Below are 20,356 nucleotides of genomic sequence, written 5' to 3'. Positions count from 1 at the left end.
AGGCAGGAAGATCACAAGTTTGAGGCCAGCTCAGGCAACTTAGCGAGACCCTGTCTCAGAATAAAAAGAACTAGGGGTGTAGCTCAGTGGTAAAGTAGCCGTGGGTTCAATCTCCAGCACCAACAAAACAAAACAAAACAGAGTAATGTCAGAAGCAGAGCTGGACAGGAAGGGGTGCAGAGAAAAGTGAGCATTCCCCCTTGTCTACACTGAGGGCCCTGGGGAAAGCAGTGGGTGGTGGGAGGCAGGTGGCCAGGCTGAGGGTGCATGGAGCAACAGCAGGGGGAGCCAGGGAGGGAGCTGTGTACAGGGGCGTTGAGGAAGTTCAGATGCCAGGTAGAAGGTGGATTGAAGGGGAGGACCAATAGGCTTGGTGCCAGGGAGGCCTTATTAGAGGCTGGGGATGGGGTGTGGCTCAGTGGTAGAGTGCTTGCCCAGTATGCATAGGCCCTGGGTTCTATCCCTAGCACCTCAGAAAATAAGAGTCCCAGCTCCTTGCTGCCCACTTGGCCTCTTCCCTCCCTCTGATCTCCACCTACCTGATGTCATTTCCTGCCCCTACACCCATAGCCACCTGATTCATCCATTTTTTCGTCTATTTCCATGTGCCCTGTCTCCTGGGTATACCTACTTCTTATTAAAACCCATCTTGTTATCAGAATGACTTAAGGTGGACTGTACTTAACCTTGTGAGGCTGACTGTGAGGTTTCCATAAACCACAGAGGTAAATTGGTGGCTTTAAGTTACAACCTCAGCTTCTTTCTTATGCCTTTAAGGTTGATATAACCTCTTAACCTTCAGAGCTCATATTTGCTCTTGAAAATTGTTATGGAAATATATCATGCAAAAAGTTAAAAGTTCCCACCATCTCACCCCAGAGAGAAGCTCACAGCCTGTCACTTGTGTGAACTTTCCAAGGCACTTATGTTTTGGGCTCTAGGGCTGCCCTGATTTTATGTTCCTGCCTTTACTCTTGATTCGTTGACCATCCTGGAGTCCAGCACCAAGCAGGAGGAGGCATGTGTGGGCTATCCCTGAGGAGGCCTGGCAGTGTTTAGAGGCAAATCAGGACTGTGGTCAGGGACATGTAGCTCCTCACAGGACCGGATTGGACTCTGGTATCCCCAAGGTTCTATAGGGAGTCCAAAGGGGCTTTACTGGAAGGACAGGGCTCTGAAATAGAAGGCAGAAAGGCCTGACCATGTGAGCCCTGGCTTCTGGGGTATGTACAGGTGGCTGGGAGGACACGAGAGCCTTCCCAGACCTGTGTTCCACAACCCCTCCCTGGTGAACCTGGGTGGGCCACCCACTCCTCGTGCCTCTATGCCTTTCATACTTTAGCAGCCCCCCTGTGTGAGCATGTGGGGATTTGGGGTGGAGGAGGAAGAAGTGGGAGGATGAAGACTTGAATGGAAGACAGGATCTTTCTTTTGTGTCCCCTTAACCATCGCTTCTGCACTAGACAGCTCATGAGGCCTGGCTGAGTGACCAGGGGTTTTTGCTGACCCTGGGATACCCCACTGGGACTAGAACACCTGTGGCCCACCTGGATACCCAGAGGAAGACCATGCCTCCTCTTTTGTGAGACATCTGCCATCTTGACATCTTCATTCACACTTTTATCAAAGTGACATAAGAAAGGCTGAGGTACCCTGAGCACTTCCTGAGAGTCACACTTTACAGTAATCAGTTATCTAGTCCTGTTTTACCACTGAGGAACAAGGCACAGGAGAGTATGGTGACTTGCCCAGTGTCACGGAGGGAGTGTTGGCAGGCTGGGGCCTGGGCTGGCCGAAATGCCCAGGGAATGTTCTAGCCTCACCTGTTCCTGCCCTTGTGAGCCTCATGTGTGCCAGGCAACATGCTTCCTGTGGGCTGGGAACCCCAGAAAACTGAGCCCAGAAACCCAGCCCCAGCACTTGCTGCTGAACTCTTATCCCTGGCTGCCCTCACAAGCTGGCAGAGCCCGGGCTCTGGCTTTTCTTTTTTTTTCCCAGAGGTTCATCCTTTTCTCACACCAAGAGCCTTCTCCCTGGTGCCTGCTTTGTTAGGTCCCAGGAGAGGATCTCAGGTCTCCCAAGAGGGTCCCAACCATCCCTGTGCATCAGATCTCCTCTGCCCTGACCCCACTGGCAGAGGATTGGGGTGCCAAGGACCAGGATCCTGAGATTTACACGCTTGCACTGCTTGGGCAGTGTAGTTCTGGGAGGCGCTGCTGCTGCTTCCCAGGCTCAGGGGGTGCCAGTCAGGGTGCCAGTTGGGGTGCAATGGGGGTATTTTGGCTTCTCCTTTCTGACTTGTAGGATGCCATTCATGGGGTTTTTAACAGTGGTAGAGGAAATAGAAGAAGAGTAAAACTAAGCACTTCAGTTCTTGTTTTTCTGACTAGCCTGGACATAGGGAACTACACTGTGGACACAGAGCCCGTAGCTGTCCCTGAGCCTGGCCTGCCTCACTTCTCACCTTCAAGCAGCTGAGCACATGACTCCACTCTGATCTGTCCCCAGGAGCTGATTCACTACAGGGGCACCGCCTCCTTGCCCTCTACTTCATGGTCTCTGACCTTTGATGGCAGCCTCAGCTTCTCCCAGGCTGGCCTCCCTTTCTTTGCTGCCTGGCTCACACACCTCGATGTAGTTACTTCTTTGACATTAGCCACAGTTCTCTTGCTCTTTGACCACCTACAGTCTTCATCCTGCAAAACTTCAGCTTCCAGACACCATCATCATTGTCCTCCCTAGGGTGCAGGGGTAGCTGTTCTGACTCCTCTGACTTCCCACTTCCGACTCCTGACAACAGTGTCCACTTTCCCTTCTCAGTCTAACCCATGGCTCCCTCACCACACACCCGGTCATAGCTTCCAGGATTGATGGCTCAGCCCACACTCCTGAGACCTAGTAGCTTCTCAGACAGCACATCCTCAGCCACACTCCTCACTTATCCCTCACATCTGTTTCTCCTCCTTAGTTCTGTATCACAGAGACTGGCACCATCTACCCAGATGCCCAAGCCACAGAGTTCTGGAAAGTGAAAGATAGTAAATATTTTGGCTTTGTGGGCCATGTGGTCTCTATCACAACTACCCAGCTCTGTTGTTGGAGCATGAAAACAGCCAGAGACAATATGTAAATAAATGAGGCTGGGTGCCAATAAAACTTTATGAAAATAGGCAGTAGCCAGATTTGGCCCACAGACCTCAGTTTGCTGACCCTTGGTCTACACCTAGCTCTTGAGGTGTTTCTGTTTACTGAAATGCTTACAGTTGCCTGAACCTGGTGTCACGCATTTATACCTTCCTCTCACAGGAATGCTCTTAGCACTTTATCCTCAAGACTTGGCCATGCTTACTTCTCAGAAGGCCTCTATGGTGCCCTGATGTCTTCCTTTGTTACATAGCTCTCCTCTGGTCATGACAGTATCATACCGCACTGCACTGATGTCCTGATCTGCGTCCCTGTGAGACCCTAAGCTCTCTGAGGTAGAACTCTTGCTGCCTGTTGTATCGCTGGCACCACGTATGTTGTCAATCTTAGATCAAGTTGAATCTGAATTTCCTGATTGCTCTGCGAAACATGGTGAATGACAGGAAGGGGACTTAGGACTCAGTGCAGTGGCTGACACAGGAATGACTGCACTTGTAGAAAGAGAATCATGCTGAGCTGGGGTTTCTTTGTGGCATTTCTAACCTGTGTCAGTGCTGGGAAGGGGCCTTCCTGGGCAAGCTGCCTGTTCTCCCCACCTTCCCAGTGTGGGTCTGTGGGGCCTCTGTGGGAGGTCTTTGTTCCTGGCTAACATCTCTCACCAGGATTGGGGGTTTCTTTCCAGAAGAGTCTGAACTTCCCCTCCAACCCCGTCCTCCTCCCAGGAAAACCTTATGCTCTCCATCCTGCCCAAGCACGTAGCTGATGAGATGTTGAAGGACATGAAGAAAGACGAGAGCCAGAAGGACCAGCAGCAGTTTAACACCATGTACATGTACCGGCATGAGAACGTCAGGTGCGATGGCTGAGACCCATCCCCAGCAGAAGGGCCAAAGGAACATGGCTCCTGGGATTTGCTGAGCACCATGGGTTAGGTTTTCCTGGGGACTAGAGGCAGGGCCATCCCACTGTGTGCACCTCAGCTCCACTGAACTCCACAGTCCTGTGGAGGAGATGTACTGGCAGATATCAGTTAAAATGTGCTTTATGCAGCCTGTTCTATTCCGTCATTGTATGAATGTCACTCAGGAGAAGGAAAGGTTTCCTAAAAGGTTGTGTGTCATCCAGGGGCAGCTCTAAAAAAAAGGATGTGTTCAGCCAGGGGTAAGGTTTGACCGGTTGGAGGGTGGTCCCCAGGTACAACTGGAGAGGGAAGCATGCAGAGGAGACTTCAGCAAGGATAAGTTGTAATGTCGGAGCCCTGAATTTGCCTGGAAACACCAAAGTCTCACTGTACTGGGGGATGAGCAAGACCTTCTTCCACTGTTAGCCTGGCTGTCCTGTGAGTTGGCAGGAGCTGGCAGTAGAGTCAGGTCGGGGTCTGGAGCCTCATTGCCTGTGGTCCCCTCTCCTGCAGCATCCTCTTTGCAGACATCGTGGGCTTCACCCAGCTGTCATCTGCCTGCAGTGCCCAGGAGCTTGTGAAGCTGCTTAATGAGCTCTTTGCCCGCTTTGACAAGCTGGCAGCTGTAAGTACCCACTGCATCAGCTGTCCTTGGTCATTCCCTGGCTCAGTAATTCCCCCACTGGTCCTTCCTTTTGCCTGCTTTGCCGCTGCTCCATGTCCAGGAGGGACTGGGAGCATACACATGCCCTGCCCTTTCAGAAATACCACCAGCTGCGAATCAAGATCCTGGGTGACTGTTACTACTGCATCTGTGGACTGCCTGACTACCGGGAGGACCATGCTGTCTGCTCCATCCTCATGGGGCTTGCCATGGTGGAGGCCATCTCGTGAGTGGGTGCCTTTGGCAGCGAGGGGCTCCCAGGGCAGGCTTCTTGGCCCTGGCTGGGGAGAAGTAGGCCTTTCATTGGTCTGACCAGATGCCAGGAATCTGCCTGAGGTGTGGAATAAGGTTGAGTCCTCAACCTTGGCAAGTCAGGACATGGCTTCTCCACAGCCTCTGGCCATGCCTCAGCCTTTGGCGACCTCATTCTATCAAAAGTTGCTTTGTGAAAACCATCACACTGCTCCATGTTTTCCTGAGGACCCGCCTCCCCAGGAGTTCTCCCCTTTTTCTGTTTTCTCACCACGACCCTCTAAGACAGATGCAGTTCAGGGACAGCCCTTCCCATGTCAACATGAAGCGAATGCTGGGTCGCATGCCATAGATGGCGGTAGGGTGGCATTGGAACCTGCCCTTTGCTCCAGCGCCCCACAAGAGCTGGGAGCAGGCTTCCCCTTGTGCTGCTCCACATGAAACTGGTTTCTCTGGTGGCCCAGGAGAGGGTGGAAAAAGAAGGTCTTAGGAGGCTTCTCCCCTCTAATGGAGCCCAGATGTCATTTGCTCTTCCCTGTGGCCTCTAGGAGCAGCTCTGCATTCTTAGTCTCTCAGGTTAAGCCCCTTTTCCTTTAGTTTGGAAAGACACAAAGGCAGTCCCCCCTGGGGTGACAGTAGTTCAGGATTAGAAATTTTAACCTCTACTCCCCCAGCAGGCCGATTGTTGAAATTTGTATTAGTCTTTTTCTGGAGTTGTTAAGGAAGTTACTCTTCACAGAGGTTGTTCACCTCTGTGTCTGCAGCATAGAGGATGCTGGGCACATTCTAGATTCTCGATGGAACAGTAACTTTATGAATGAATAAGTGAACAATTTGAAGAGAGAAATTAGAGGTCCCTCAGGGGAAGAGAGTACTATGTCCCCAGACACCTTGCCCCAAGTCTCACTGACCTGTGTTTGTTGGATCTACTGCTAGGTCCTGCCCTGCCTTGTCCTGTTGCAGCTGCTCAGCTGAAGCAGGAAGCCTCAGGGCATGTGCTAGGCCCCTCAGCCTGGAGGGGAGGGCAGTTCATGCAGAATTCTCTTGCAGGGAGAGTGAGGCTGCCTCACACAGAGCTGAACCCTAACACCTCTGTGTGCCTGGCAGGTATGTGCGGGAGAAGACCAAGACTGGAGTGGACATGCGTGTGGGGGTGCACACAGGCACTGTGCTGGGTGGTGTCCTGGGACAGAAGCGCTGGCAGTACGATGTGTGGTCCACCGATGTCACTGTGGCCAACAAGATGGAGGCTGGTGGCATTCCTGGGTGAGTACGCCTTCAGTGTGGGCAGGTGTGAGGATCTATGAAGGGAACATCTCATCCACCCTCAAGGCAGTGGCCCTAATGAGACAAGAAGCCTTGAGGGCCCCCTTTCCACCCAGTAGCAGAGTTCCTTCCCTTCTACTTATGCCTGGCTAAGGCCACTCTGAGACCTTCCTCTGGGAGCCTGCCTCTTTGGTGCCTCTGCAGCAGTCTGTCCTATACTTACTGATGTTACAGTTCGGGACTCCTGAAAGGTGTCCTGACTAGTAATAATCAGGCAGCAGGCCTGGAGGCCATACTTTATGGCTTACAGCCTCTCGAACCACTCTCTTGAGCTCTTCTACAGAACCAGAACCAAATATCCCGGCAGGCCCTGCCCTTAGGGTGGACAGGCCAAGCTCAGCCTTCCCACCAGGCCAGGGAGCTTCCTCAGAGACAGTTCCATTTCTGTCCTCTGGTGACTCAGAGTGGGTTTTACCACCCATTGGCATCAGGCTTGCAACTGAGAATCATGCAAGATAGGGAATAATCAGCTTATGACGTTATTCGAGTTCAGAGCTTATTACATTCCTTATCTCATTTGGTCCATGAGGAAAAACTGTGTTCTTGTTTTAAAGACCCAATGCTGGGGCTCAGGGAAGTGGATGCCACACTGTCTACACAGCTAGTTAGCCACAAGAGTGTCCCCACTTGGCCTCTGCCCTACATACCCGGGGATACAGGCCAGAGCAGCAGCCAGTGCCTGTGATGCACTGACCATCCCTAGTACGGGCAAAGGCTGTCTAAGACACATGCTCAAGGCCCCCCTCTGTAATCCAGGCGTGTGCACATCTCCCAAAGCACCATGGACTGCCTGAAAGGAGAGTTCGATGTGGAGCCAGGTGATGGGGGCAGCCGTTGTGATTACCTAGATGAGAAGGGCATCGAAACCTACCTCATCATTGCCTCCAGGCCAGAGGTGAAGAAAACCGCCACCCAAAATGGCCTCAACGGCTCGGTAAATTCCCTACCACACCCTTGGAGCAGAGATTTGGAAAGGAGGGAATTAAAACGATCTTATTTTTTTTAAAGAACAGTTGTAAAAGAGAGGTTGGTGGGACTTGAAGATGGCTGACTATGAGAGGCAAGAGGCAGGCTGATATAAAGAATTACTCTGCATCCTGTGGTGCAGGAGTCCAGTGGTAGTGTCTTTCAGAGGCAAGGTGATTGTAGGGGAGACAGGGTCTTTCATGGCAAGTTGGAATTAAGATGATTGCTGTATATCCCGAGACAAATCCAGAAGGGAGGCTGCTGTAATTGTGTAAGTAGCTGAACGCCAGGGAGAATATGCAGAATGAGGAGGGGCAGCCATCGAGGAGGAGGAAACTAAAGCCAGGGCAGGTTTCCTGAGTGGGAAATGAGGAAGGAACAGGCCCTGAAGTGGCACACATCTGTAAACCCAGTGACATGGAAGATTGAGGCAGGAGGATCAAAAGTTTGAGACCAGCCTCTGCATCTTAGATCCCATCTCAAAAAATAAAAAGGCCTGGGAATGTAGCTCAGTGGTGAATTGCTCCTGGGCTCAAACCTCGTACAAAGAAGGGTGGGGAGAGGAAAGGTACAGAAACAACAGAGCCATCTGTGGTCCTGCCTCTGTCTGTTCTCTCCATGGTGCCTCCCATGGTCCCTTTCTGCTCACCTGCTCCAACAGCCCTGGCCCCCTGGCTGCCACTCATCCTCAGGACACAGCCTACTCTGGAGCCTTTGCACTGGGAATTCCCTTTTGACTTACTCCTTCATTTATTACTGAAATGCCATCTTCACAGTGACACTACCTCTTTACTAAAGGACTCCCAACAACCTCTACGCCCACCGTCCTACTCACCCAGCCATCTTTCTATGAACTGCATCTTTTCCTTATCTATTTTGCCACTGTCTGCCCTTCTTCATGAGAATATCTGGTCCACCAGTTTAGGCCATTTTGTCTGTACTCCACAAATACTTACTGGTTGAATGAATGAACTAGTTAGCCACAAGACTGCATTTCCCGTTTCCCCTGCAGTACAGTGTTTCACTCACTCTGTCAAGGAAAAATTCACTGGTTTCTGGAGGTTTTTCAGACCAAGAAGCAGTTGCAGGGCCCTCCACGAAAACAGATCCCAGTCACTGTCACTGAGTTACTGTTTTGAAGAAGGAATTAGACCAATTAGGTCTTCTGTTTAGAAAACTTTTGATAAAAATTGATATTAGAAAATGACAGCATTTTAAAATTAATGTTCTAGAGGAGAAACTGAATGGTGGAATTTCTAGGTCAGTGAGGCTTCGACAACTCTAGTGGGAAGATTCTAGAATAATAGTAGACTGCCTACAGACTGGAATGTGCAGCAGACAGTATCTGGAGACCTGATGGATGCTTCTTTCTACTGCAGGCCCTACCAAATGGAGCTCCAACCTCAAAGCCCAGCTCCCCTGCCCTTATTGAGACAAAGGAACCCAATGGGAATGCCCAGGCCAGTGGCTCCACATTGGAGGAGGCTGAGGAGCAGGAGGCCCAGGTAGGCCCAGAGCAAGGAGGACTCACCAAGGGCCAACTTGTGGGTAGGAACTGGGAAGAGGTAGGTTTGCTGCAGTAGGAAGGAGGTACATACTGGAAGTGGGAGGCTTTGTCACTAGCCTGGATGCTGCTCCTTTTTAGCAGTGACCACATTTAGACAGTATAACTGTCTCTTCATCAGTTACATGAAGTCAAGATGGATAAGTTCCAAGAGGCATGTGCCTGTGAGGCCTCCTGTAGTCACATGGCCCAGAATCCTACAGGTTTGAGATCAGTAAGGACATCCATGGAAAATTCTGTAGGATCCGAGACTGTTTTATTGAGAGTGAGACTTCTAAGCTAGACTTACCCCTCTGGCTAGGTCAGACCCACAAGTTCCATGCACAGATGGACATTTCCAAAGCCCACACAATTAACGACTAGTATGCTGACCCAGAGAATGGGCATGTCTTAGGAGATGATCCAGAACTGCCCCCACTGCCAAGAAGCTCTTAGGGGCTGGAGATGTGGCTCCATGGTACAGTACCTGCTGAGCATACTTGAGGTCCTGGTTTCCATCTCCAGCACTGCAGAAAACCAAAGAGCATCCTTAGCACCAAGGAGCCAGCTGAGTGGATACACTGACAAAGGTGAACTGGAGATGGAGCTCTCTGCCTTGCTTGGCTGGTCTCTCTGTGCAATGAGAGGAGAGTTGTTCCCAAGGCCTTTGTGTCTGATATCAGAGAAGGTGGTAGACAAAGCTTAATGTAACTGGCTTTTCCTTGAGCAATCAGTATTCCGCAGCTTTTCCTGATTGGTGATTTTCTTGATGAAAAGTGGACTTACAGATTTGACATAACTCAATAACATGTACATAGAGATGGCTTTAGCAGCCTGTGACTCTTCATGTCCTAATCATTAGCTTTTGTCACTATGCTCCAGGGTATGCTTCCTGAACTTAGGCTCTTGGTGCCTAAAGAGCCCAGCCAGAGAGAAAAAAAAAAAAGGAACTGGGGAAGCAGGGATTATCTGGGGTAGGGTCAAACTCAGCACAGTTGAGCTGAAGACTAGGGAGTCCTGGCTCTGGCTCCCTGGTGCACTCCTGGACCTGCTGTGACAGCTCCAACACTCTTGTTATTTGGACTGACAGCTGTGTAGTCATAGCTGGAGTTGTATTTGTAGAGTTGATACCTTTCCTTTGTGACTAGGACTAAGGTGGCAGAAGCCCCAGCACTGCCCACCTTCCCCTTTTCAGCCCACTAGCAACAAGGACATTTTCTACCCTCCCATCATACCCTATTCATACTCCTTTGCAAAATGGGCCAGAAGTGAGTTTTTGCCATTCCCTTAAGCCCTAGGGTTGAAGGTCACTTGTGCCCTCAAAGATGTCAACATGTAGGGCTTCATGTGACCCCTCTTCCAGCAGGAGGATGTGACAGAACTGTACTCTTCAGTACTGCCTTGAATTCTAACCTCCTAATCAGGTGTCAAGGGGCTGCTTCCCAAAACACTGCCATCAGCAGACTAGGGGTCTAGAAAGACCAGACAGGATTGGTTCAGCTTTGGGTCCAAGCAGGATGAAACAACATGGGAGCATCTGGAAGACTTCCTGTGAAAATGTTTTTTAGAGATAATGAGTCTAGTCCTCAGGAGCATGACCTCTTTTGTTCCCTTCCCCCTCCACCTTCATCCTTCCCAAATCTTCTCATTGTATTACCCCATCAGCCCTACTGACTCTGCCTCTCTGGCTTGCAGGCAGACAACCCCTCGTTTCCCAACCCCCGCCGGAGGCTGCGCCTCCAAGACCTGGCTGACCGTGTGGTGGATGCTTCTGAGGATGAGCATGAGCTCAACCAGCTACTCAATGAGGCCCTGCTGGAGCGAGAGTCTGCCCAGGTGTAAGTGGCCACTGCAGAGGTCCTAGAACACTGCTTCTCACAGGCCCTTATGTGGGATACAGGAAACCAGTCATATGAAATATGGTCCCACTCATAGGATGTAGCAGATGTGGCATTTGTGGTTCATGGGGCTTGTTTCTACTGCAGGGTAAAGAAGAGAAACACCTTTCTCCTATCCATGCGGTTCATGGACCCAGAGATGGAAATCCGCTACTCAGTGGAGAAGGAAAAGCAGAGCGGGGCTGCCTTCAGCTGCTCCTGTGTGGTCCTGCTCTGCACAGCCCTGGTTGAGATACTCATTGACCCCTGGTAAGGGAGGGGCAGTGGAGGGGACCAATAGGCCAGGAGAGGGAGAAAGGTGAGGGACCTCCTAGGGCACAGAGGTGTGAGAGGCAGGCACCTCAGCTGGAGCCCAGTGTCAGGGCACAGGCCCCATCTCTGCTCCATGCACCTTCCTTCTCTGGCTCTGCACCAGAATGGGGTTCTAAGCAGGACAAGAAAGCTAGGGGACAGAGGCATTCAAGAGGATTAGAAAACTTGGCTGGATAGGCCCCAGGGGTTTGGGGGACAAGAATGGGGATGCTGCCTCAACCCGTCACCAAGGCCAACCTGGCTTCCCTTTCTTGGCTTATCTTAGTAAAGCCAGATTCTAGGGTGAGCACAGATGTCCTCAGCAATAGGTCCTTTGGTGCAAGTAGGGTGTTCCAGAGTTCTTGCACAACTCTTAAGCCCCACCTGAAAGATAAACATGACCCTGCCAGTCTCTGGTGGCTGATTAGCAACTCCCTCCTGCCCAGGCATTCCCATTAGAGAGCAGGTGTGTGGAGCCTATGTGGATCTGTTTTAGTAGCTGTAAAAAGCCTTGGCCTCAGCCACACCATCTCAAGTTCCAGATGGAACACTGTGGCAGGTGCTCTTGGAACCCAGTGCACTCATCTGTAAAGTAAGGGTGATGATCCCATCCTGGCGAACTCTCAAGATTGTTTTGAGATCAAAGTCATTCAGTTTACAAATATTTATATATACTTTGTGCTTGAGAATTAAGGTCTAGAGATACAGCAGTGAACAAAGCATAAAGAAATCCCTGCTTTCATCAAACTTAGAATCTCATAGGGAAAGTCACACATGGATATTTAAATAATTTAAAGTATATATCCAGACAGTGGTAAGTATTTCAGATAAAAATTAAAGCAAGGATAGAAGTTTACATATTTTTTATAGGTCACTCAGAGCAGAGCTCACTGATGAGGTGGTAATTCAGTAAAGCACTGAAGGGGGCAAGGAGCAGGCTTTCTGCTATCTGGGAGTGCCTGTCTCAGTCAATGCTGAGGCACAGCGGGTCTAGCCTTTCTGGAGGCACAGCAAGGGCTTAATGCTGCTGGAATGGGGGGGAGATGCAGGGACAGTGGTAGGAATGAATCAAGGTAGAGAGTTCGGGTCTTAGAGGCCATAGCAGGGTGCTGGCTCTCTTCAAATGGGAGGACAATGGAGGAACATAAGCAGAGTAGTTACCTGTTGGGGCACATATTTGAGAATGATGCCCCTGCTATGTTGAGCAGAGTTTAATGAGCAAGAGTGCAAACAGTAAGACCAGTAAGGGGTGGCATTGATCCAAACAAACCATGTGATGGCACTTTAGGCCAGACTGAAGTTAGACAAGAGGATAAGTGGTTGGATTCTGACTTTTATTGTGGGAGAGTTGGCCTCTAAATATATTTTGGACACAAAGCTGACAGCATTTGCTGACATTGGTTTTGAGGTATGAAAAATGAATGATGCCTCTAAGGTTTTTGACTGGTATCTGGCAGAATGGAGTTGCCATTAACCAAAAGATGGACAATATAGGAAAAGGAACATTGGAGAGGCAAAGATCAGGAATTTGGTTTTGGCTATGTTAAATTTGAGATGCCTACAGACACTGTCCATAGGCAGCTCAGTTGTAATCTGAGAACTGGGGGGATAATGGAGTGGAGATGTCAACTTGGAAGTCATCTCCTCACAGGGTACATTAAGAGCATGAGATATGATGAAATCCTCAAGGGAGACTGTAGGTGCAAAGAGAAGTAGGTCAAGGCCTAAGTTGAGTGGTACAACTGTGTATAGAGATAGGAAGACAGACAGAACCAGCAGAGAGTGAAAAGATCCTGAAAACCAAGTGAGAATGTTTCAAGGAATTAAGAGATGACCTCAAACTGGACAGGGGATTTAGCAACATAAGGTTTCTGAAGCTCTTCACTCTCTGTGAAAGGGTGAAATGGGAATGGGCACGAGGACCTCAGTGAGAGCAGATTTCTCAGTGAATGGGATGAACTGGATGTGGAAGGACCTTGCCACTGAGGTTTTGAGGAGTCAAAGGATATGTCAGACAGAGTGACCCTCAGCAGGAGTTCTGAACTATTTACCATGGTTACAAAGCAGATGCTCATTCCTAAGAATCCCTTCCCAAGATTTTTTTTTTTTTAATATTTAGTTGTAGATGGACACAATCTCTTAATTTATTTTTATGTGGTGCTGAGGATCAAATCCAGAGCCTCACGCTGGGCAAGTGCTCTACCACTGAGTTACAACCCCAGCCACCCCAAGTTTTTATTGGGCCATTTGGTATATCTGTGGCTCTTTCCCCTTTATCTGGGAAATGTCCCAGAGGACAACTGGGGAGGTGGTGCACTCCCAGGCCCTGTACTAAGTGATATCGTATTGCCTAGGGCCTCTCGTTTTGTGCAGCAGCAATTCTCTGGTGTCACATGTAACTGCAGGCACAAGCCTGTGCCATGCTTGTCTCCACTCTCCAAGCTCCTCACCTAATCTCACTTGTACTTTAATCATCATTTCTCTGCCATAGGCTGATGACAAACTATGTGACCTTTGTGGTTGGGGAGATTCTGCTCCTGATCCTGACCATCTGTTCAATGGCTGCCATCTTCCCACGGGTAAGAAGCATTGTCTGTTGGGCTTGGAAGCTTCTGGAAGAGAGTGCACTTCTATAAAACTGCATACTAAAGGAGCTATGCTTCCTGACAGATTCTGACTCTTGTCTTTTATTGGGATGGTTCAGGCATTTATCCACTCCCTCCCTCATTCATACATCCATTCATCTGTTCACTGTCAGCTAAGCAAACCCGCTGGGCTGGACTCAGATGGGCCATGGTACTACAGCATACAAGTAAGGTAATCTGGATAAAGGGGAACCTGGGTAGAAAGGCAATGCAGGCCTGGCTGGAAGGTGGGTTGGCTCTGACTATGAAAGACCTTAAAAACCAGACTAAAGGGATTAAGACTCTCCTGCAGGCACAGGCGGTGCCAGGCAGTGTTTGATCAGAAGGATAAGAGAAAAGGAATGTTTTAGAGAAATCGGACAGGTGGCTTGCCAGGTAACCTGGGGGATTTAGGTGTAATGACCTAGGAAAGGGTGGGATAGGTGGTTAGGCAGAAGGCTGGTCCTGAAAGTTGTTCCTTACCCTGTCCTATGCTCTTGGACATGGAGAGTGATTGGCCAGTGTTGTCCATGCTCCTGGAATGGTCAGCATTTTTGCCAAGTACTACAACTGGAGGCCATGGAGTTGCACACACACACCTGAAGGACTGATAAAGAGTACCTGGACTCTGGTACTGTCTTCTTAGTGTGGTCCCACTTGATCAGTTTTTGGGTGACCCAGTGGCAAGGCACTTTTTAGGTTCCTAGGAACAGAGTATGGGAGCAACAAGAGTTATCAGTAGTCATGTATACTGGACAAAGGGCTATCAAAGGCTCATGACCCTTGAAATTCTATTCCTTCTAGGCCTTTCCTAAGAAACTTGTGGCCTTCTCGACTTGGATTGACCGGACCCGCTGGGCCAGGAACACCTGGGCCATGTTAGCCATCTTTATTCTGGTTATGGCAAACATCGTAGACATGGTAAGCGCCTCTGTCCAAGTTCCCGTTGGAGAAGGGCTTCTTGGCTGTATGAGCAGTCTGTTGGTCCATTCCTTTGCAAGCAGACATAGATTTAAGTGGCATTTAAGTTCCTAAAATGATGATTCCAGCCAGATGAATGGGTCTTCTGCTGTCACCCAAGGAACCTCTGAGATTGACTTGTTTCCTTGCAGATCTTCCTTCTCAGAGTCTGAGCCCAGTTCCATGAATCTAGTTCTGAGCTAAATGCATCAGTATCTATAGGTTCATATGAAAGTACTAAGGCTCAGAAAGATACACTGACTTTTCTTCACAGCCAGTCAGTAACATGAAGTCAAGTGTCAAGAATTAAAGCAGTTTTAAATCCCACTCCTGAGTTTCCTTCCTTCATGTCTCCTTGTTTAAAGAGTGCAATATACATAAGCATTCTGTCCATATGAAACAGTCCTTACAGTGTGGGCTAGTGTCAACCATCCATCCAGGCCAGGGAGGTAAACCTGTTTCACCAAAGGAGCTCCTGTTTACCTTCTGAACATGGCCAGAACTTCCTAGAAAGGTGAGACAGTAGGAACAGCAGCTTTACAGGGCCCAGATGGCTGGAAGACAAAACATCTTCTGTTCTCCTCAGTTCATAAAGAACTGGGGGTTCTGTGAGCGGGCAGCCAGATGCTTTCCTAGGAAGAAGGGACAGGAGTTGGAAACTCAGATCTATTGATTTAGAGCCACCAGGCATTTATTGAGCATTGAGTGCTTAGAGCTATCATGATGTTCTCTTGTCAGTTGTCACAGCTTCCTCCGATTGTGGTAGTACCATATGCACTCTCTTTTTAAAAAGTCCTTTCTTCAAGTATCATGCCATCATATTACTTGCCAGATTTTAACAATTTAAGTATAGCAATGAAATCAGCATGAAGACTGATTCTGGCAGTAGTGTAAGTAAAAAAGCTCTAGGGCTGCAACCATCAATCAGAAGTCTGATTAGTTACGTGCTCCAGAGCCGACCACACCCATGAGCTGCAATGCCTACCACATAGGGAAAGGCCCCTAACCTCCTGCATGTCAGAATACACCTGAGGCTGGTGCCCACATCTGGGGCCTACAGTTTAACAGGGTCATGGATGCCCTGCAGAATATCTGGAGATCACTGCTTGGTGGGGTAAAAACAAATGGGTTGAGGTGATAATACTGCATGTGCTAGAATTATATGCCAAGACCTTGCCTGAAGCCAGATGAACTGGAAGTTACACACACACACAATTTTACTTATTTTTTTCTCCAGTTGATGTCTATACTTTCTGTTGATCACATCTGCACAGCAATGAATCCAGCGAAGGTAGTGATCTAGAGGGCAGTTTGGGCAGAGATTTGCTGTCACCATAGGGAAGTGGTAGTAGAGGCAGACTGGTCATAGCCCCTCCTGCAGTGACAGTGTGGTTTGAAGAACATGCTGGATTGGAAGCCTAAGGACCTGGCTCCTGGTTCACTTTATTGCTTGCTAATTATGCAAGTCCAGCCTCTAAGCTTTCTATGCAATAGGGACAATACTAAAAACACAAGTGAGTTTTTCTGAACATCAAATGAGATATATGGTAAAACTCTTAGCAAATAATAATTTTGTATTATTCCCTGGTCACTTTCCCCATCCTTCTCTGAGGAAGGTGCAGGAGGCAGTGAAATGGTCACTGCCATGGTATAGCCCTCTCTAACCAGTGTCTGCTGTTCCCTTGTACACCTGTTCCCCTCCTGATCACCCTGGCCTCTAGCTTAGCTGTCTCCAGTACTACACCGGACCCTACAACGGAACTGCAGGGATGGAGCTGGAGGGAGGCTGCCTGGAGAACCCCAAGTATTACAACTACATTGCCGTGCTATCCCTCATCGCCACCATCATGCTGGTGCAGGTCAGCCATATGGTGAAGCTCACACTCATGCTGCTCGTCACGGGTGCAGTGGCCGCCATCAACCTCTATGCCTGGTGCCCCATCTTTGACGAATACGACCACAAACGCTTTCAGGAGCATGAGTAAGATGAAGTTTGATTGGGGATCTGCATGGTCTCCATCCCTCTACCCCAAGTCTCCATTTCAAGGTCATGGGCCTGCACTGAGGTGGCATTCTGCCTCTGGGGCCCATCAAAGGCTTATATGGGAACCAGGGTTTGTGGTTTCTCAGACATGTCACTGGCTGGCTATGATCTGGGAACAGGTCCTCTCCATCTTGATTTAAGACTGGGCATCAACCTGTTGTTCAAAGATGCAGCCTGAATGTGCTCTTATCTGCCTCACAGCTTTCCTTTGGTGGCCTTAGAGAAGATGCAGGTATTTTCTACCCCTGGGCTCAATGGCACTGACAGGTAAGTCAGTGTTCCCCTCCTTGGTCTCTGCATCTGTGGTCCTTCTTCTAGAGACAGGGAATGTAAGAAGCCAGTATCCTGGGATCTCAACCTTTCAAAGGCACATAAGTTGTGTTGTGTCTTCATACAGAATACCATTCAGTAATGGAAATTAAATATAGTGCCACACAAAAACAAGGATGAAAGTTAGAAAAAGTCATGGTAAGATTGGGCCCTGGTCCCACTGCTGTGATATTAGTCTCTTCCCTTCTCCAGACTCCTTACATGGTTCTAACAGCTTCTGTGATCAGTAAGGTACTCTCTGGGGAGTAGCCCTGATGTAAACACCCAGTGTAGCAAGGCCCTGGCTGACTATTAGAAGTCCAATGGCCTAGGGAAGTTCTGCTGCCTCAGGAGGTAAGGACTTCATGTAAAGGAGTATAGTGGTGGGGGTAACTTCCAAGGCTCAGGATGATAGGAACCAATAAAACCCAGGTAGAGGGAACGCAAGTTCCTTACAGGAAGGCAGCATGGGTGCTTTCAGTTGTATTCTGTATGCCTGGCAGGCTGCCGCTGGTGCCTTCTAAGTACTCAATGACAGTGATGATCATCATCATGATGTTGAGCTTTTACTACTTCTCCCGCCACGTGAGTACCTACACACTCTCTGTCCTACAGACCCAAACCCATCAGAGCCTCCCAAAAGGCAGTTCCAGGATCCTAGAACCCTTCCTAGACCCAGCCTTACCTGTGGCCCTTGGCAAGCCACTGCCTTCTCCCTATTCTGGTTTCTTCCTCAGCAATACAAGGAGAACAGTTCTTTACTTCTTCTGACCTCCTCCAGGGAGTTAAAGGAGCATGGGGGTTGGGGGAGGGTGACGTGCTAACACAAAGGCCTGGATAAGGTCCAGTCCCTAGGCTGGGACTCAAGGTTTCTGTATTCACCCTGGCATGTGGCAAGGGGAGGGGGTTACTAATGCACTGATCACAGAGCCAGAAGAGAAAGGAAAGGGATCTCATGAAGTTTGGGGTTAAATGGATGAAATAAAAAGGAAGGAAGGAAGATAGGGCAGGGAGATAACCACACAAGGAATCCATGTTAGCTCAGGTACCACCAGTGGTTTGCCAAGGAAAGGATAGTCTTCCTAAGCCACTTCTCAGCCAAGTGGAGCTTCTGGAAAAGGGGACTACACCCTGAGCTGGGAGATTCCCCCCAACCCTCCCACCTCCACCTGCCTATGACAAACCTGCAGCTAAAATTAGGTCTCAGGAGTCCCCACACATAGGAAAGGCCTCTTGGATCTCGGCTATAATCAAAGAGGCCAGGATCCATACTTTAGTTATGGGACAGCCTTTTTGATTATGAGTCCTCTCAGGTCTACGTCCTTTGCCACTTAGCCGTCTTCCTTCATTTTTCCCAAGGGAACCCCTCCATTGAGGCCCCACTCTTTATCTTTCCATCACCTAGCTAGCTTTTAGAGCACATATCTTGTCTATCTGTGTCTGTAGGTGGAAAAACTGGCACGGACACTATTCCTGTGGAAGATTGAAGTCCATGACCAAAAGGAACGTGTCTACGAGATGCGACGCTGGAACGAGGCCTTGGTCACCAACATGTTGCCTGAGCATGTCGCTCGCCATTTTCTGGGCTCTAAGAAGAGAGATGAGGTGAGAACATGGTCTGGAGGCCATATGCTCTTCCTTCCAGGGAGCCCTCTGGGCGCAGGTCTTCTCATGGTGGTTTGGGTCTCAGGTGGAATTGAGCCTGACCAGCAACAATATCAACACAAAAGAGTTTCCTAGGCCTCTTATAAAAGGCACTATTGTAGATATTGTGCATGTAGGTCATATCTCTGAGGCCCCATTTCAGAAGGCAAGGCCTGGCCAGAGTCCTGCTTTCTGTTGTTGTGATCTTATAAAAACAGAGTGGTTCCCATTTCCACGAAACCCTCTTTCTCACAGCTAGGCTATTACAAGAGCTAGGAAAACTTTTTCATTTATTCAAAATTGTGATGAGCTATTTTCCAACCAAGTTAGGATAACTGGAGAGATGTCTGAGTTCAGAAAGTTGAGTGTACACTGTGTGTAGGAGAAGACAGATTTGTTTTCTTAGCACATCACCCCATTGGGCAGCCATCCTTTGAGCTCTTGGACCCTGTCTCCTTTTAGGAGTTATACAGCCAGTCTTATGATGAGATTGGAGTTATGTTCGCCTCCCTGCCCAACTTTGCTGACTTCTATACTGAAGAGAGCATCAATAATGGTGGTATTGAGTGTCTGCGCTTCCTCAACGAGATCATCTCCGATTTCGATTCAGTGAGTGCCTTCCTACCCCCTTCAGTCAGAGCTAGCCTATCCCAGGACAGAGAACTGCATTAACCTAGCCTGGCTACATTTTCCCAGACAAACCCTTTCCCATAAGGACTTCTGCAACTATTTGGAACTGCTGGGTCTCAGGGGTGAGATGGGAGCCTGAGAAATAAGGACTAGCCAATCCTGAGGCCCGATTCTTCCCTCACACTCACATTCAGTAAACATTTATTGAGTAACTTGTACACCAGGGAAAATGCTTTTATATACATGCTCAAATACCCTAGGAGACTAGTAATTTTATCTCAGTGTTAGGATTGTGGAAACTGAGGCTCAGAAAGTCAGGTAGTTTGCTAAGTGTGCACTTTGGCATCTCCTGAATGCTATGGGAGCCTGTTAGTTGGTTCATTCATCTCCTTTGATTCTACTGACAATTCTCTTTCCTTAAACCTGGCCACAGCTCCTTGACAATCCCAAATTCCGGGTCATCACCAAGATCAAAACCATTGGCAGCACCTATATGGCAGCTTCAGGAGTCACCCCAGATGTCAACACTAATGGCTTTTCCAGCTCCAATAAGGTAAATAAGCTTGTTAGGTAGGTAACTGTCTATAGAGGAGATAAGGCTTCTACCCGGGGAAAAGAGACCCAGCATGTAGGAAATGAGAAGTGTAACAAAAAGTTACCGAGTACTGTTGTACAAAGGGTTCCCAGACACATACTGCACATGCAGTGCAGATATAAGAGAGTTTACTGAGAAAGCCAAGAAAAAGAACACACACAAATCCCCATTACAGTTCTACAGCGGATGCCTAAGGCAGTTTGTGCACATCGTGACCATGCCCCCTTTAGGATACATACTTTCATAATAACTGGGGAGCAGGAGCAACCTGTACAATTCTGTAACAATGGAAACTTTAAAAGGAAGATCTGGGAACTCACTGGCTATCTGCCTGCTCTCTGCTAAGCTAATACAGACCTGTAGAACCCTTGTGTCAGGCACTGTCCTTAAAACATCACCCTCGGGGCTGGGGATGTGGCTCAAGTGGTAGCGCGCTCGCCTAGCATGCGTGCGGCCTGGGTTCGATCCTCAGCAGCACCACATACCAACAAAGATGTTGTGTCCGCCGAGAACTAAGAAAAAATAAAATGTTAAAATTAAAAAAAAAAAAAAAAACAAAACATCA

The 20,356-nt window shown here is 48.9% G+C and overlaps 1 protein-coding gene across 1 annotated transcript in view; it reads left to right on the top strand.

Moving 5' to 3' along the window:
- The window catches only part of Adcy3 (adenylate cyclase 3), an 87,097-nt gene that overhangs the window by 63,181 nt on the left and 3,560 nt on the right, over positions 1-20,356 (top strand). Inside the window, exons 4-19 of the mRNA XM_026398336.2 lie at positions 3,867-3,997; positions 4,559-4,670; positions 4,808-4,935; positions 6,069-6,227; positions 7,044-7,221; positions 8,633-8,758; positions 10,492-10,634; positions 10,782-10,943; positions 13,477-13,564; positions 14,414-14,530; positions 16,291-16,550; positions 16,815-16,880; positions 17,426-17,507; positions 18,369-18,527; positions 19,029-19,175; positions 19,630-19,749. Coding sequence (XP_026254121.2) covers positions 3,867-3,997; positions 4,559-4,670; positions 4,808-4,935; positions 6,069-6,227; positions 7,044-7,221; positions 8,633-8,758; positions 10,492-10,634; positions 10,782-10,943; positions 13,477-13,564; positions 14,414-14,530; positions 16,291-16,550; positions 16,815-16,880; positions 17,426-17,507; positions 18,369-18,527; positions 19,029-19,175; positions 19,630-19,749 — 2,178 coding nt within the window. The remainder of the gene's footprint in view (positions 1-3,866; positions 3,998-4,558; positions 4,671-4,807; positions 4,936-6,068; positions 6,228-7,043; positions 7,222-8,632; positions 8,759-10,491; positions 10,635-10,781; positions 10,944-13,476; positions 13,565-14,413; positions 14,531-16,290; positions 16,551-16,814; positions 16,881-17,425; positions 17,508-18,368; positions 18,528-19,028; positions 19,176-19,629; positions 19,750-20,356) is intronic.

This window comes from Urocitellus parryii, chromosome 12 (assembly GCF_045843805.1).
Source record: "Urocitellus parryii isolate mUroPar1 chromosome 12, mUroPar1.hap1, whole genome shotgun sequence".
NCBI classification, from domain to species: Eukaryota; Metazoa; Chordata; class Mammalia; order Rodentia; family Sciuridae; genus Urocitellus; species Urocitellus parryii.
Note: the sequence above shows the minus strand (reverse complement) of the source record. Positions and strands in the feature narration are given on the sequence as shown.